The sequence below is a fragment of the Truncatella angustata genome (genome assembly GCF_020726525.1).
Source record: "Truncatella angustata strain MPI-SDFR-AT-0073 chromosome Unknown BKA67scaffold_6, whole genome shotgun sequence".
Lineage (NCBI taxonomy): Eukaryota > Fungi > Ascomycota > Sordariomycetes > Amphisphaeriales > Sporocadaceae > Truncatella > Truncatella angustata.
In genome coordinates this window covers 2,095,649-2,110,658 of record NW_025763386.1, presented here as the reverse complement: position 1 = coordinate 2,110,658, position 15,010 = coordinate 2,095,649, and the positions used below count along the sequence as shown (strand labels likewise).

Below are 15,010 nucleotides of genomic sequence, written 5' to 3'. Positions count from 1 at the left end.
TCCAGCCTCGGCACTGGACCACCCACAGGAAAAAGCTGAATAATGAGAGAAGGACTACCAGGTCTTCTGTCCTAAAAATAGATAGAGAGGGTAATGCAAATCAGATGATATACTCAGCTCCCACGAAACTCTAGCAACAAACGTACCTCCATGATTTAAGCGATATGGTCAATTATACCGGTGCCCCATGCATTACATGTGTGTTCCTACTCAAGTAATATATATCTACAGCTAGCACTTCGCTGTTGTCGAGCGAGTGGAGAGATTAAGATTTCCGGAAGATTTTACAACTATGTAGAGCATCAGAGTTACAAGCTCTCACGTAAATATATATGGATAAAGAGAGCGAGGTCGTTTTTCTATTTTCCATCGTTCAACACGAGTTGCCGTGGATCGTTTGCTTTCAAATTTATTCTTTCTCAAGTAGTTGGCTGGATGGTCTGTCTTTAGAGCCCCTAGATGTCAACCAAGTTACCGGGATCTAACCCCTCACCGCTCGCACATTACGTTTTACATCCAACACAACGTCCCCAAGGCCACTTCATGATAAACGTCAAGAAGTCTCAGCACGGTTTCAGTCAACAACGCTGGCCCAACTCGGGATTTGACGCTCGAGACGCCATGTGCCGTTTATGGAAGCAGTCGCAATGTCCAACTTGGGCTGCCCCTGTTCAACTGTCTGTTAATGTACCCGCACAGTTTACAGTGGAACAATCAACCCAGGTGACAGAGCTGTTGGGCTGTAGGTGTATGAGGACATGCGCGCCCGAGACGCAGCTTGAGGCAACAGTGGCGTGGCCTTGACGTATCCTTGCCTCTACCGGCTGGCGGCAACCTTGTCCATTACCCCGTTCATGGTCCGAAATACTCTTGTCATTGTTTATAGCAACAGACTTCCCGTTTTGTATCATATCTCTAGGCTTCTCTGTTTCAGAGGTATGAGGAGATATGGTATGCTTATATTAGAGTAACCTAGTGCCTGAACCTTACTTGCCTGGTCTAGTCCTCGTCGGGGCAAGAACAGTATAGAGTGAATGCAAACGTATCACATATCTATACCATATTCCTTCCGAGAGGCGAGCCGGAACTCCTCGTCAGTTCAAACACATCTACTGTATGTGGCATAAACATCCTAGTAACTATCGATCTTTGTTTTCGAGCGAATTGTGCATTAAAAAAATTAGTTTATACCCTTGATTGTGGATCGGTGGATCGTTTGATGAATAACGGGCAGCAAGGTCTTTTTGCTATTGCAACATAAAGAGTCAGATGCCATGCATGTAAATCCGCAGGACCAGGTCATTTTATTTTTAATAGACAGTCTAAAAGCACGGCTGGCACACCCGGATCGTGACAAGACGCACCGGTCCCACATGCTGCTGGAACTTCTGTAAGTATCACATTTCTCAGAAAATCACTCGATCGTTCTGGTCTCGACTCATATCGACTAGGTTCCGGGCCGAAGCCAGCGCTCCTGTGCAGTGCTGCAGCCAACGGTGGTAAAAGAAAATAAAGATGAAAGGAAATTGTCTCGCATCTAAGCCTTACTGACTTCTGGTTTAAGCCTTCAGGCATATGCAGGCTGTTGCAAACTGGGACGATTATTTACCATGTCCACCGTTGACAGATACTGTGCTGAAGCTCTCAATATATATTCGACAAATACATGACCACGTACCTAGATGCCTACTATTCTAGGTGCCTGACTTCTAGGGAGCCATGTCGTCGAATATGGCCCCGAGTTCTGCTGGTCTGTTATTGCCAATGCTCTTGTACGCTTTTGTGTGCTAGCTGTATATCCGTACTGTTGGCCGTAATAGTGAGGATTGGTGTCTTACAGGGATGTTTAAATGATCTTGACTTGATGACCGCTTTATCTCTGCCCTATCTACTTACGAGGCTAGTGAAATACTTTGAATATGGATGAAGGTGACTCAACCCCTAGGTCTGGCTCATCCAGACGGCATAAGCTTATTCGACATATGTGTCGTATCCATAGATTCATTGCATACAAAGTTCCGGGGTACTAAAACCCGACCACCCATAATCTTCTTCAAATATCTTTCTGACTGAGCAATCCTTCAAACTTCCTGTGCAGCCTCTCCAGGAGCGGGAAAGATTGCTGTCGTCAGGGACTGCGAAGGGTTGCTACCGTCGCCTTCGATGCTCGTTGATTCAGAGGTTACCGCGAGTCCACCACCGCTTTACAGCACTCTGATTAATATCCTATCTCACTTATATTTGGGGTCGATGAGACAGTCAGTCTTCCTGACCAGAACGCGTCATATTGAGTTTTCTGTGCAATGACGACTAAAAGTCCTAGTGCGTCGAATCTTGTATGCACTACGTATGATTGCCTTGCAGTCGGGTGCTGACGTCGCGGCATATGTGCTTCGCATTTATAAGCCGGGGAGAGACTGTGACAATGGAGGTATTAAACGGATCTGAATATCATTTACAATGATGCAGATGTAGAACTAACGAATGACGAGAAGAGCATAAATTCTTTTTTTAAAAAAAAAAATTTCTTCTTAGAATTCCGTACCCTTCAGATAATGCGAGTAAATAAACTTTTTATTTTAACTTTGCATTTTCGGTATCTTTGGTGCCTACGGACCTAGGAACGTGCTTTACTTCAAGGACTCAACCCCCCTTTCCCCATAGCCTAAGCGCCCTGTTGCAAAAGTCTCATACGTTCATGTTCATATCAAGCGCCGTCTTTGAACTGTAGTGTCTCAGTTGATTCCCAATTGGGGGAGGGTTGTTCCCGGCTCAACAGATATGCGGACCTTTCCAGGTAGAGGACAACTTCCACAAGCATGGAAGCACTTCTCGGTTAGCATGAAGGCGACTCAACTGCAGCCGATGTCTCTTACCCCGGTCATGGTGGGGACAGTAAGCCATTGCCTGTTACGGAATTTCCTTTTTTGACGAACCTCATACCTCGTGGTCAGAGCTGTTGGGTCCTACTCTTGTTATGTCATGTACAGGGTGTCTATGTAGATACCAAGGCACATATTGATGCAACCAACAACCAGATCGTTCGGCTTCATCTCACACCAGCCGTTTCTTCATGTGGTCACGGTCGAGTACAAGAAGCCATAAGCCGGATGGCGGATGGCGGAAGTGAGGAATTGCGGGTCTCGGTAAAAACAACATGCTAACTGAATTCAAGATGCGAGCTTGTATCATATATGACATGGAACTCATGAAACATTTTTGGTGCCAACCCACCCCATAAATCAGCCTTAGAACTCCGTTTTTTGGGCTCCGTTTTCTATTCGAGGAACCATCTGATGCCTTTCCGCCATGAATTTTTGGATATCTTTTCGGGATGGGCCTCGGGGCTCACTGTAAACAACCGGACCATCAACAAAACAGCCAACTATGCGGCATTAGTCACACCGTTTGAGCTACCGTTTGTGGTCGCCCCATTGGGGGCAACGTCGGGCGAGGCAATAGCCAGGTGGAAGCTGCGGATAATGGAATCAGCGTCGTCGATGGCGATTGGGCGGACGTCGGCGAGAGCCTTGATCTTGGCGGTGCTGAAGCGGCAGAGTTAGTCTTATTTCTATTTGCTCGAGACACTTGGCAGTTGGTGGGAAGACATACACTTCCTTGACCTGGTCGTCCGTCATTGTCAGACCGAGTTGGCCAACGCGGGTCTTGACGGCATTCCAGCCGGTCAGCCTGGAAGCAAAGTGGACGTAACGTGTGAGACCAAAGTCGGCAGGGTTAAGAATCTCGTAGGTGGAGGGGTTGTTGAGGATGGCCTTGGCGTGGATGCCAGCCTTGTGGGTGAAGGCGCAGAAACCGGTGATGGGGTTGTTGAAGGGAATGTTGATCTCGACGGCCTCGGCAACCAAGTCCTCGATCTCCTTGATCATGGCCAGGTTGTACTTGCCCTTGACGTATTCGGGGCTCGTGACAACCATGCGAGCCATGAGGGCACCGAGGGGGGTGATACCGTTGCGCTCACCAATGCCCAGAACACTGGTGTCGATGTGGGTGGCGCCGGCCTCGAGAGCGCAGAAACTGGGTACACAAAAGCGTTAGATGAGTTGGACTGAGCGGGCACCCGTTGGGGCTCGAGAAGAATAGCATAACATACGCGTTGGCGACACTGCATCCCGTGTCGTCGTGGAAATGGGTCTCGATGTCGCAGGAGACGACACTTCTCAGGGTGCGGACGAGATCGTAGACTTGGCGAGGGTTGGCACAGCCGACCGTGTCAGCGACACCTACTCTGTCGACGCCGGCCTTGTCGACGGCGGCGTAGAGGGTCAGGATATCGCCCAAGTCGGATCGGAACGAGTCCTCGCTGGAAAACCGGGCCTCGAGGCCCTTGGACTTGACATACTTGATGACCTCGACGGCCTTCTCTTGGATGAAGGCCATATCCTTGCCGTGGGAGTGCTCGCGCAGGTGTTGCGAGGTGCCAATGACGATATCGAGGCCATCCACACCGGTATCAATGGCGATCTGGACATCTCGCATGTCGCATCGTACGTCTGGTAGAGCGAGGACAAGGTTAGGTTTCGTGGCTGGGGGGCCGGGGGGAGGGGGGGCCAAGGGCGTTCGAGGAGGGGATAGATTATTGACTCACGTGTGAGGATCTTGGCCTGTGTTTGGGAGTCAGTACTCAGGGTTGACAACGAGAGCAGAAGGAGCAAGCAGAGAAGTAACGAGAATGACGCACCTTGAGACCCAATTTGCAGATGGCCTCGCAGTCCAAGCGCGACTGCTCCGAGGCAGCGGGGGAGGTCAGTTCAATGCAGTCGACGCCGAATGCATCGAGGGCTGGTGAGTTGTACGACAAGGTCAGATAGACACGACTTGAAGAAATGCCGTCGCAGTCGGGGGACATGGAGGAGCTTGTCACGTACCCTTGGCGCTGATGGCTGCGTCAGCATGGTTATCTATCTCGTCTACACAGGGTGGCCACTCACATCTTGATCTTGGTCTCAGTGTTGAAGTACGAGTTGGCAAATTGCTCGCCCTCTGGACACCACCAGTCCCCCCGTCAGCATGGGTTTTTTCGTCTATTTATTTCCGAGGCAGTCGCAACTGCAGGTCAGGGGACCATCTCACCTCTCAACGTGGACTCGATGATCTGGAACTTGGCGACATTGCCGGTAGGGACGTAGGCATTGCCCAGATTCCTTTCGTTGACGACGGCGGGGGGCGCTGTTGGGCACATTGTGAAAGACGCTCGGTGCGGTGCAAGCTTATCGATAGATGGATACAGATGGATGAGTCCTGAGTAAAAGATGGGAGGAGTGTCGTGGTGTAACCGAGAATAAATAGTGGTCAATTCAACCAATGCGAAGCTGGATTGGATGAATGATCGAATGGATATAGGAATGCCGCGGTCGCTGGGGCGTCACACACAAGTTTTTTTCTCCCTCTCCCTCCCGTTCCTTTTGCGAATTCGGCAATGCCCCCCCAGGTGCGTCAGTGATGCAGTTTTTAGTCTTAGTAATTCTTAGTGTGACGAGATGCCCAGATGCCCAAGCTTGCCTACACGGGCCTGCCCAGGCTTGCTGTGCCCAAGTAAGCACCCGCAAGCCCTTGCCGTGCAAGCCCCAATGTCCGTCCCACTGCCTGTCCTGCCTGTCCTCTCGTACGGGGTACCCTTGACAATTTCCCATTCAATGACGGAGATGCACCAATGCACCTCACACCTCACATTGTCCCCCGTCCACCGGAAAAAATTCCCACTAGCGACCTCGGAGCGCCCTCTTCAGACCCTCCATGGCAAGTGACTCAGAGGGCCCATCCAGTTGCTGCCAGCTGCTCTTGGGAACACTTGCTCCAATCGGCTAAATTGCATTTCAAGCCATGACCTGCATGCTTATGTACGTCACGTCACGTCACACAAACCAACACTGGGGGTCTGTTCCCTTTACCGGTCCCTGGAAAATATCTCCCTCACTAACTGCCATTGAATGCGGGGTAACACACTACAGTTGTCCCCTCCCCAAAAGTCTGGTCTCTCTGGTTTATATAAGCAGCTATAAGCGGCGGTCCTTGTCGCAGAATCTGCGCAAATCGGTGTAAGATAACGTAGGTCCACACATTCTAGCTACTGTAGGAGGGTAGTGTGACGATTATACTATCGGGTTGCACAACCACAAATAATATAATGCAAGGGGGTTTATGCTAACAAGATATGCTAGCCGTCAATAGAAGACTATAGAGATAGACATTCAAAGTATACTGAGCAAAATAGAGAATCACAAGTGTAGTCGTCAAAGCTTTAGCTTCACCTATGGGTAAGATAGGTGCTTAGATTGGTCACTGAAGTAATGACTGTCTACGTAGAGTAGGAAACCCAATCCTTATTATATTCATTCATTCCTTCACTGATATCCCTGGGAGCGCTGGGAGCGCGATGCTCCCGTCGCTCCTGGAGCGCCTGGAGCGCGGCGCCTTCATCGCTCCTAGAGTCGCATGAAGCGCCGTCCAATAGAATCTTAGCAGTGGTGACTGATTGCCCCATGCTTCTTTTTCTCCACTTCAGGCCTGGTTCCTGGCCTTCGTTCGTAACAGGTAGCAAAAGAACAAAACAGGCGACAAATTAATTAAACGGCTACGTAAAGCCATAATAATCCGTAACTAAGTGTAAATATATAATTCTTTAGTTATAATTAAGTTATTAAAGTTTAATTATTATAATAATATAAAATGCATTATAAGTCGATATAAAGCTCGCGTTTAATGCAATTTTAAAGTAATATTTATAACTTTAATTTAATACTAAATATATTAATTATAAAAGAATTAAATAATTTTTTTAAAATAAGCTTATACTTATAATTTCTAAAGTTATAAACATTATAAATATTATTAAAACATTTAATTTAAAAAAGAAAAAGTGAATTAAATATAATATTATTAACTTTATATTAAATAAACTCTTAAAAGTTAAATGAATAACGATTTAAAAATAAAGTAATAAATTTATATAAATTAATATATTATAATTAAAACTACTATATAAAGTATTACTTATTAATTATATGTTTTAGTAATTTATTCACTTAATAAGTGTAAGTTAACTAAGAAATTAATTATTAACTTAAGTATTAAATTAATTTTTTAATTGTTTCTTAATTTATTTATTCGAATTAACACTTAATATACTTTTCTTTAATCAAAGTATATTATATATAAAGTTTAAAAATTAATTATTAGTCTTTTTATTATTTATAATTAAGATTAAAATTAGATTAATTATTATTTAAAGTATTAATTATTTAATTTTAATTATTCTCTAATGTAATTAATAATTAAAAGGAAAATATTATTTAATTTATATAATAAAGGTTATATTAATAATTATGTGGAATGGCTTCTCCATTCATTTCTTTCCGTACAGTTTGGGCGACAAATAGATCTATTCAGCGCTATCGTACGAAGGAGAAGAAGGGATTCTTCCCCTCGTACGTGGTCTATAGATAGGGGTTTGGGGTTCACCCGCACGGCTGCTGGCTGCCGACAGCCACATCGTGGCTGTGGTGGCTTACTGCCAGCACGCCGGTGACTACCTATACTACGTAGTCAACCGTCGTACGAGACCGCGAATAGTATATTCCAACACTAGCTATCTTTTCTTTCGCGGTTCGTACGTTCGTAAACAACTGAAAAACAATTCCTTCGGTAGTGTGTTTCCCGTGGGGTCGTCTTCTTATCTGTCCTCCGGGCTGTCCTTATCTGTCCTCTGGGCCGTCCTCTTGTCTATCTTCCTAGCCGGGTAATGGTGTACGAGTCGGTGCCGGAGTTGCGGCATTCGTACGGGGACCGGGAGTTGTAGTACTCGTACAGGGACCGAGAGTTGTAGTACTCGTATAGGGACCGAGAGTTGTAGTACTCGTACGGGGTGATGGTTAAGGTGCTCTGACAGCCTCCTTGTTGTCTAATGGGTAGACGAGCTTTTCGTTTTGGGTGAGACCGCTCGGGAAGTGATACCCTTTTCGTTCGAGTGTCTTAAGCATCGCACGTTTGAATGGTCGTGATGTATACTCGAACTGGTACGTAGTCCATCCCTCGAAGTCTTCCTGGTATGCTCGTACGAGTGCTCGGAGCGTTAAGATGCCTTGATATTCGGTAACGAGCTGACCGACATACGTATTCATATGTACTCGGTCGAGGGGTTGTTCGATATCGACCGTACGATCCCAGAATTCGAATGCTGTGCCGGCTCGCCAAGCGTGGACGGAGATATCGCTCCCCTCCGCCATCTCCTCGTGCGAGAGGATATTTTGTTGTCGTGGTACGGTACCAGAGTTGTCGTGAGTAATGGTACGCATGCATAACTCTTTGTTCGTACGGACGGGAGAGGACATCTTGCAGACATAAGCACCTCCGTACGAAGAAGAATCTGTATACGTCTTCTACTCTTGTCGTAGTCCAAGGTTATCGCCCGTGTCGCGCGCACCGGTAGCTACGCGTTCTGCGGGAGATAATGAACCTATTGTCGATGCGTAATGGCACGCACGTGTAGCTCTTTGTTCGTGCGGAAGGGAGAGGACTTCTTGCAGACATTAACACCTTCGCACTACGAAGAATCTCTACACGTCTTCTACTCGTTCGTTATTCGTGCGGAAGGGAGAGGACATCTTCCAGACATTAACACCTTCAGCACGAAGAAGTCGGGGGTAGGATTAAGCACGACGTTTCGCTACGTACTACCGTACGTACTCAGATAACGCCGTCTCTTCATTCTTGCCAATCTGCGTTCACAGCCAAGTGAACACTGATCAGTGTGGAATGGCTTCTCCATTCATTTCTTTCCGTACAGTTTGGGCGACAAATAGATCTATTCAGCGCTATCGTACGAAGGAGAAGAAGGGATTCTTCCCCTCGTACGTGGTCTATAGATAGGGGTTTGGGGTTCACCCGCACGGCTGCTGGCTGCCGACAGCCACATCGTGGCTGTGGTGGCTTACTGCCAGCACGCCGGTGACTACCTATACTACGTAGTCAACCGTCGTACGAGACCGCGAATAGTATATTCCAACAAATTATCTTTTAATAAATTAATTTTAACTTATATTTGTTTAAAAGAGTTTTAAAATAATATTAAAACATATTAATAATTATAAGAATATTTTTAATTATAATAAAAGCTTATATTAATAATTATCTCTAATAAAACGATTTATATTAAATTTTTTTAAAAAAGAAAGAGATAAAAAGATAAAAATATGAAATATTACCTTTTTATGAGAGTATGGGCGCGGTTAGCACTAAGCTGTGAGAGTTGACAACACTGGTGTGAGATAACAAGCCTATAACGTCACGAACTGTAAAGTTGATATGGGCTTGTAATATGTCTTCTCTTGAAAGCTATTCTAGGTATAGGTTAGAGAGAGCTATTTATATACCTGTTATATCCTATAGCCCCGCTGTGGGTATTGTAATAAGTGCCCCTTTAATACAAAATTTGTCGTCCTTGATAATTTATCATTCTAAGCGAAAACATGATATAATACCTAGGTTATAGCTAAACTGGTTTATTTAGAAGAGACGCTCTAACTATGAGTTATAATAACGAGCTTGTTATTTATTGCCATTTCTAACGTCTTTACTCCTCATCCTCCTCGCTACTAGTTACGTCGATAACCTTGCTCGTAGTATCCTTGTTAACTTCGTCGATTAAGTCCTTAAATTCTGCGTAGAGGTCTTCGCCGTTAGGAGGTTTATTGCCGGTAACGATAGCTAGACTATTAACTTTGACGGCGGGATTAACGGTAGCGGAGTCTTCATCGTTAGTATCCTTAAATTCGGAAAGGCTGTCGCTAGGATCCGGTTTACGAGGTATGGACTTTACGGATTTACGAGGTATAATAGAGGAGGTGTTATTCCTAGCAGCCGTCCTGTCTTTCTTTACACGGTACTCGTCTATGAAATCGTTAAAGTAGAAGACCGTCTCCTCGAGTTGTCTACGGGTTTCCTTCCCGTCTTTGCCTTGCTTAACCATTTCTTCTCGTAATTGAAGAATCTCCTTAGTAAACGTCTTGTAAGAAATCTTTGCGGAATTAGTAGCTTTGGTAATGGTGTTAGTAAACTTCTCGACCTCCTTAGCATGTTACTCCTTGGAATCCTTATAGGCTTTGGCGAGTTTTCGATAAGTAGCCTTAAGTTTCTTATGCGCCACGCTAAGCTTTTTAACATCGCTACCGTTAGACGTAACTCTATCTCCGTTAGCCTTACGAACTCGTTTATTCTTTAAGGCTTGTTTGTCTAACCCCCTTGCTAACATTGCTAGCTGATCCTGGATGTTAATAACTATTGCATTTGTTCTAGCATTCGAGTCTAGGCCTGCCGTAAGTGTTATAAGGTTAGTTCTACTAAGCGTAGTGAGAGAACCGGCAATAGAACCGTTAAAGCGGTCTTTAAGGTCGTAATACATGATTGCGAGAACGCTTGCTCTAGCTGGCATCAAATGGTCGTAAGGTGCTCCTATTAACTTAGCGGCACTGGCTTTACTAAGGCGATCTTTAACACTTCGAATAAGACTATTTAAAGCTACTATTCCGGACTTTGCGCGTCTTTTATAGAACTTATCAATTTAATAATAGGTTTCTTATAACAGGACGGCATTGTTACTAATTTGAGTGCGAGCTTTCTCTTTAGTAGCGTTAGGCATAACCTCGTTCACATTAACTGGCTGGCTATAAGTTAGTTTGTTACCTTATTTATCGTAGTTAATATCATCCCTAGCGTATACTTTAAGAACCATGACCTTTTCGTTGTCAGGCATGACAGCGTCGACGGCTATCTTACGGCGTAATAAAAAGGCTCTTATTACTCCGGTTCTATTACCTTTAGTAATCCATTGTTAGACTACGCCTTTACCATTAAGGGAGGCATTCTTGGCTTCCTCCTAGTTTATGTAGTCTTGTATAATGAATCGGTTATTGTTGGCAAAATGGTTAGTAACTCTAACTTTTCTAAAGGTAAAACTGATTGTTTTATCCTTTGCGTTCTATACTAACTAAGACTCGTTCAGCTTTATTACATACATGTGTCCATCGAAGTTAATATTAAGTTGGTAATAACTAACATATACGGCGTCATTAACAACCGGTGTTATAAGCTACGACTTCTTCTTTGTCTTGGTTTTCTTAGTAACGGCTTTATTTATAATAACAACGGCTTTATTCGTGTTAATAACGGCCTTGTTAACCCCAATGGGTACTAGTTCCTCTACGAACGGATTATTATCAATGGCCATAAGTTGTTAAGCCTTAACTACCAGGGCGGCGCTATTAACGAGGGCGTTAATGTTAACGTTGTCATTGGCTTTTGCGATAAAGGGATTAGCCGGTTTGGCTTTAACTGCTTTCTTCGTCTTAGGTGTAGTCTTCTTAGCCGCTTTGGCGGCTTTTGCGGTAGCCTTCTCACGGGCCTCGTTAGCCCTGTACGCCGCCATTTATGCTAGTGTTCTACGCTTTTTGCGAGACGCAATGGGTACCGTATCTGATTCATCGTCCTTAGGCTGGCGAACTGGGCTGCTACGTCGTTTTGCCATGTTAAATGTTCGATCTGACGAAAGGCTTGTTAAGTTCGACGGTGGACGTTGAGTTAGAAAAATGTGGAAATGTCCGCTTGAGTTGACGACTAAAATGTCAAGGCTAACAGAGAACTTGTTAGAGCCTTAGACACGTGTCGTGGTGTGTTTAGGGAGTTTACGAAAAGAAGAAAAAATAATAGAAGGGATGGTTAATAATAGCTGTTAAAGCTAGGGAAACATTTGTTTATACTGAATTAAATAGGCCTAATCTTAAGCCTTATTTTTTGATATAGCCTGTTCGTGGTGCTTAACGTTTCCCTTGTTAATTCTTACATCTCCTAAATGTATATATAAATGCATGATAAATAATGAAAATGGTGATCGTTATAGTGTGTTTGTAGTGAATGTAATGGATGTAATAACTGTTAAGTGAAACTAGGAAATTATGGGCGTTTTCGATTAGGATATTACCCCCCCTTATATAATTGCGATGTTATACCGAGCAATATCACTGATAAAGCTCTTTCTCTCGCTTAGCTATATACCGACGTTTCGCATTTTTGTATTTAATCCCCCAGTTTATAAGGTTTCGAGCGAAATACTCGGTAATTAACGCATTCGCGCCTTGTATTAATTCGCTGGCTGCTACCTAGCTATCGTCTTTTGGTACGTAGTCTTTCCATTGTATAAGGAAAGATAGACGTAGGTTTACCTTGTTCTATCTAACGCGGTGTTTGATTACTCTCTCGACTTTGTAGATAGGTGCGCCTTCCGCGTTGTGTTCCACTGGTCCTGGTTCCGGAGTCTCTCTCTCGTAGGGATCCTTTCCTTATAACGGCTTGAAAAGATGAGCGACTAAAACGACAGGATGGACTTTCTAGGCGTCGGGAAAGTTCAGCTTGTATACTTGTTGCCCGATTACCTTTTCGACTTTGAAGGGTCCCGCCCTCTTCGGGGACCATTTTGCCTTTGGTTTACCCGGAAGATGGTACCCTTTGCTAAGTTTAAGGTAGACGGTATCCCCTACTTCGAACGTAACAGGCTTGTGCCTTTTGTTATACCGTTCTTTGGCGTACTCGTTCGCAAGGTCGGCTAGAATGGCAGCCTCCGCGCCATAGTCTGCTCTCAGAACGTTAAGAGCTTCGGATGATACCTTCGTTCCCTTCTTTTTGGCAATTACGTTTAGGGCCGAGCGGGGTTTAAATCCCATGACCATCTCGTTAGGAGTCATGCTAAGTGTACCTGCTAGACTGTTATTCAGGCTATATTGTAGTGCTAGAAGAATTTCCGTCCACGGCGTATCTAGTGCCATCATGTAATGATAACGAATAGCCGCCTCTACGGTTTGGATCTTCCTTTCCGAGACTCTATCTGTTTAGGGGTGGTAAGTAGCTAACATGAGCAACCTAACCTTTAAGATGTTAAATATTTCTAACCATAAGTCGGAGACGAACTTCTTATCCCGGTCACTGATAATGTTTAGAGGTAGTCCTTAATCCAAGAAGTAAAGCATCCTTAAGATCACTACCGCCCAGTCTTTTGCTTTATAACGCGTCGCACCTGCTAGTAATAGCGTTTTCTTCGATGCCTTACAGCTAATCATACACAGGCAGTCTAGCGTATCGTGGTCCGGAACGGTCCAGAACGTCCCTAGCGCCGGCTCTTACGGCATGTCCGTTACAAAGTCCATCGCTATTGTCTCGAACGGCCTTAGGGGAACTCTGATTGGTTCAAGGGAACCCGGTGGCAAATCACGGTCCGTACGGCCTTGCAAGCACGCGTTGTAATGGTTAACATACCGACGTGCCTTCCAAGCCTTATGGTGGATATAAACTCCCTATAAGTCCTCCATCATCTTGTTCCATCCGAAATGAAATTTAGCGTCGTGCACGGTAAATAACACTTGTTGTACGCAGTTATTTGGAACGCATAACAATCGGGTATTATCCGAATCGACGTGGTATAAGAGACCATCGTTAATTATAAACGGGCGTTGCCGTTTCGAACGATAGTAATGATGAGATCGTTCCTCCGGCTGTTGCCTTGCGCTTTCCTTGACTAGCTTTTAGTATACCGATCCTAGTCGTTTGTCGGTATCGTAGCCTTTAATGATCTCTGCTCGAAACTCGTCGCTAATCATTGTTACCGTGCTTGATATGTCGCCGAGGTAGATTTTATCATCCTAGACATCGTCTAAGACGTCTTCGACGCTCTTTTCCGCCACTGTGCGGTACTCCGGCTTTACTAGTAGTCGTGACAACGCATCCGGGATTACGTTTAAGCTGCCTGGAATATAATGAATCGTTAGGTTAAACTGTGCTAAGTAAATAGCGGCGTTCGCTAAGCGCGGGTTTGCCTTGCTTAAGTCCATGGTTCGCTGCGATGTGTGATAAATGATAGACAGCGTCGCGGCATAATCAGTTAGGACTTGGATTGGGAGAGCATTAGCGTGTATAAGCTTTCGTAGCTTCTTGCATGCCTATAGCAATGCAGCTATTTCCGCTTCGGTCGATTTATACTTCTTTTCCGTAAGAGTGGTCATCCTTGACAAGTATAGGATCGGGTGTATCGCCGAAGACGTTATATCCTTCCCCGGTATGGACTTTCCGTCTTATATCTTGTCGAGTTAGAATACTATAACCCCGATTGCCTCCTTATAAGCATCGATCTTCAAGAATAACCAGTCCTCTAGCACATGGTGCCACAGTTTGGACTGATTACACAACTGGTGTTACATCCCTTGGAAGGCTTTAAGCTCTTCGCTTGTTAGTTCGAAAGCCACCTTCGAAGTATGCGCTTTCCTTACATGCTTTAACACGCCTTATAGCAGCTGTCCCTTTTGCTTTAGCCCTACGATTAACTCTGTCTTTCTTCTAAGTAATGGGGCGCTTAATAGGCTATACTAAGCGATTCCCTTACGTAACTAGTCAGCCATTCCTAAGTAGGTTTCTAGGGAAGCTAAGGTGTTTGGAAATTGGAGCTTGCGGAAAGCTTCGATACGGTCGGTTGTTTTGACAACTCCTTCGCTATTTACTACGTGGCCTAGTAATACCACTGAAGAGTAGCCTAGGAAGGATTTTTCCGCGGCGATATGGACTCTTGTTTCCTCGAGTATCTTGAATATTACTGTTAGGTGTCTTAAGTAATCCTCTTCATTATTACTAAAAATAATGATGTCGTTAATGTAAGCTCTGACAAACTTCCTATAAGGGAAGAATATCCGGTCTATGAAGCGTTGCGCGAATGTTGGTAAGTTCCGAAAGCCTATTAGCGCTACATTTGATCTTTCTAGTCCTTTAAGGCTTATCACCACCATACGGTTACGGTGTGCCTCTCTTATTAGGAGTTGGAAGAAGAACTTGGAAGCATCGACGGAAGATACGTGACTTTTTCTAACGAGATCGCCGATAATGTCATCCTGGTCCGGTAACGGATAAACGTCAGGCGTTACCATTTTGTTTAGTGGTCGTAGGTCTAATACTACTCTCC

At 44.8% G+C, this 15,010-nt stretch overlaps 4 protein-coding genes across 4 annotated transcripts; 1 reads left to right on the top strand and 3 right to left on the bottom strand.

Moving 5' to 3' along the window:
- Positions 1-459: 459 nt before the first annotated feature.
- Positions 460-1,503, top strand: BKA67DRAFT_537943 (uncharacterized protein; the record flags this gene model as incomplete). The annotated part of the gene is made up of 5 exons (XM_046100406.1): positions 460-742; positions 920-936; positions 1,004-1,114; positions 1,293-1,390; positions 1,452-1,503. The coding sequence occupies 5 exons, from the start codon at positions 460-462 to the stop codon at positions 1,501-1,503; spliced, it is 561 nt and encodes a 186-aa protein (XP_045956380.1).
- Positions 1,504-3,385: 1,882 nt separating this feature from the next.
- On the bottom strand, positions 3,386-5,200 carry BKA67DRAFT_660872 (HMGL-like-domain-containing protein; the record flags this gene model as incomplete). Its single annotated transcript, XM_046107704.1, has 8 exons — positions 3,386-3,545; positions 3,613-4,035; positions 4,112-4,511; positions 4,607-4,622; positions 4,700-4,800; positions 4,887-4,894; positions 4,950-5,001; positions 5,092-5,200. 8 exons carry the CDS (start codon positions 5,198-5,200, stop codon positions 3,386-3,388), a joined length of 1,269 nt encoding a protein of 422 aa, XP_045956379.1.
- Positions 5,201-7,889: 2,689 nt separating this feature from the next.
- BKA67DRAFT_660871 (uncharacterized protein) lies at positions 7,890-8,348 on the bottom strand (the record flags this gene model as incomplete). The annotated part of the gene is made up of 1 exon (XM_046107703.1): positions 7,890-8,348. One exon carries the CDS (start codon positions 8,346-8,348, stop codon positions 7,890-7,892), a length of 459 nt encoding a protein of 152 aa, XP_045956378.1.
- A 1,241-nt stretch (positions 8,349-9,589) lies between these two features.
- On the bottom strand, positions 9,590-10,567 carry BKA67DRAFT_680564 (uncharacterized protein; the record flags this gene model as incomplete). The annotated part of the gene is made up of 2 exons (XM_046108902.1): positions 9,590-10,050; positions 10,219-10,567. Coding segments are annotated over 2 exons (810 nt in total), but the record flags the coding sequence as incomplete, so codon positions are not given.
- Positions 10,568-15,010: the final 4,443 nt, after the last annotated feature.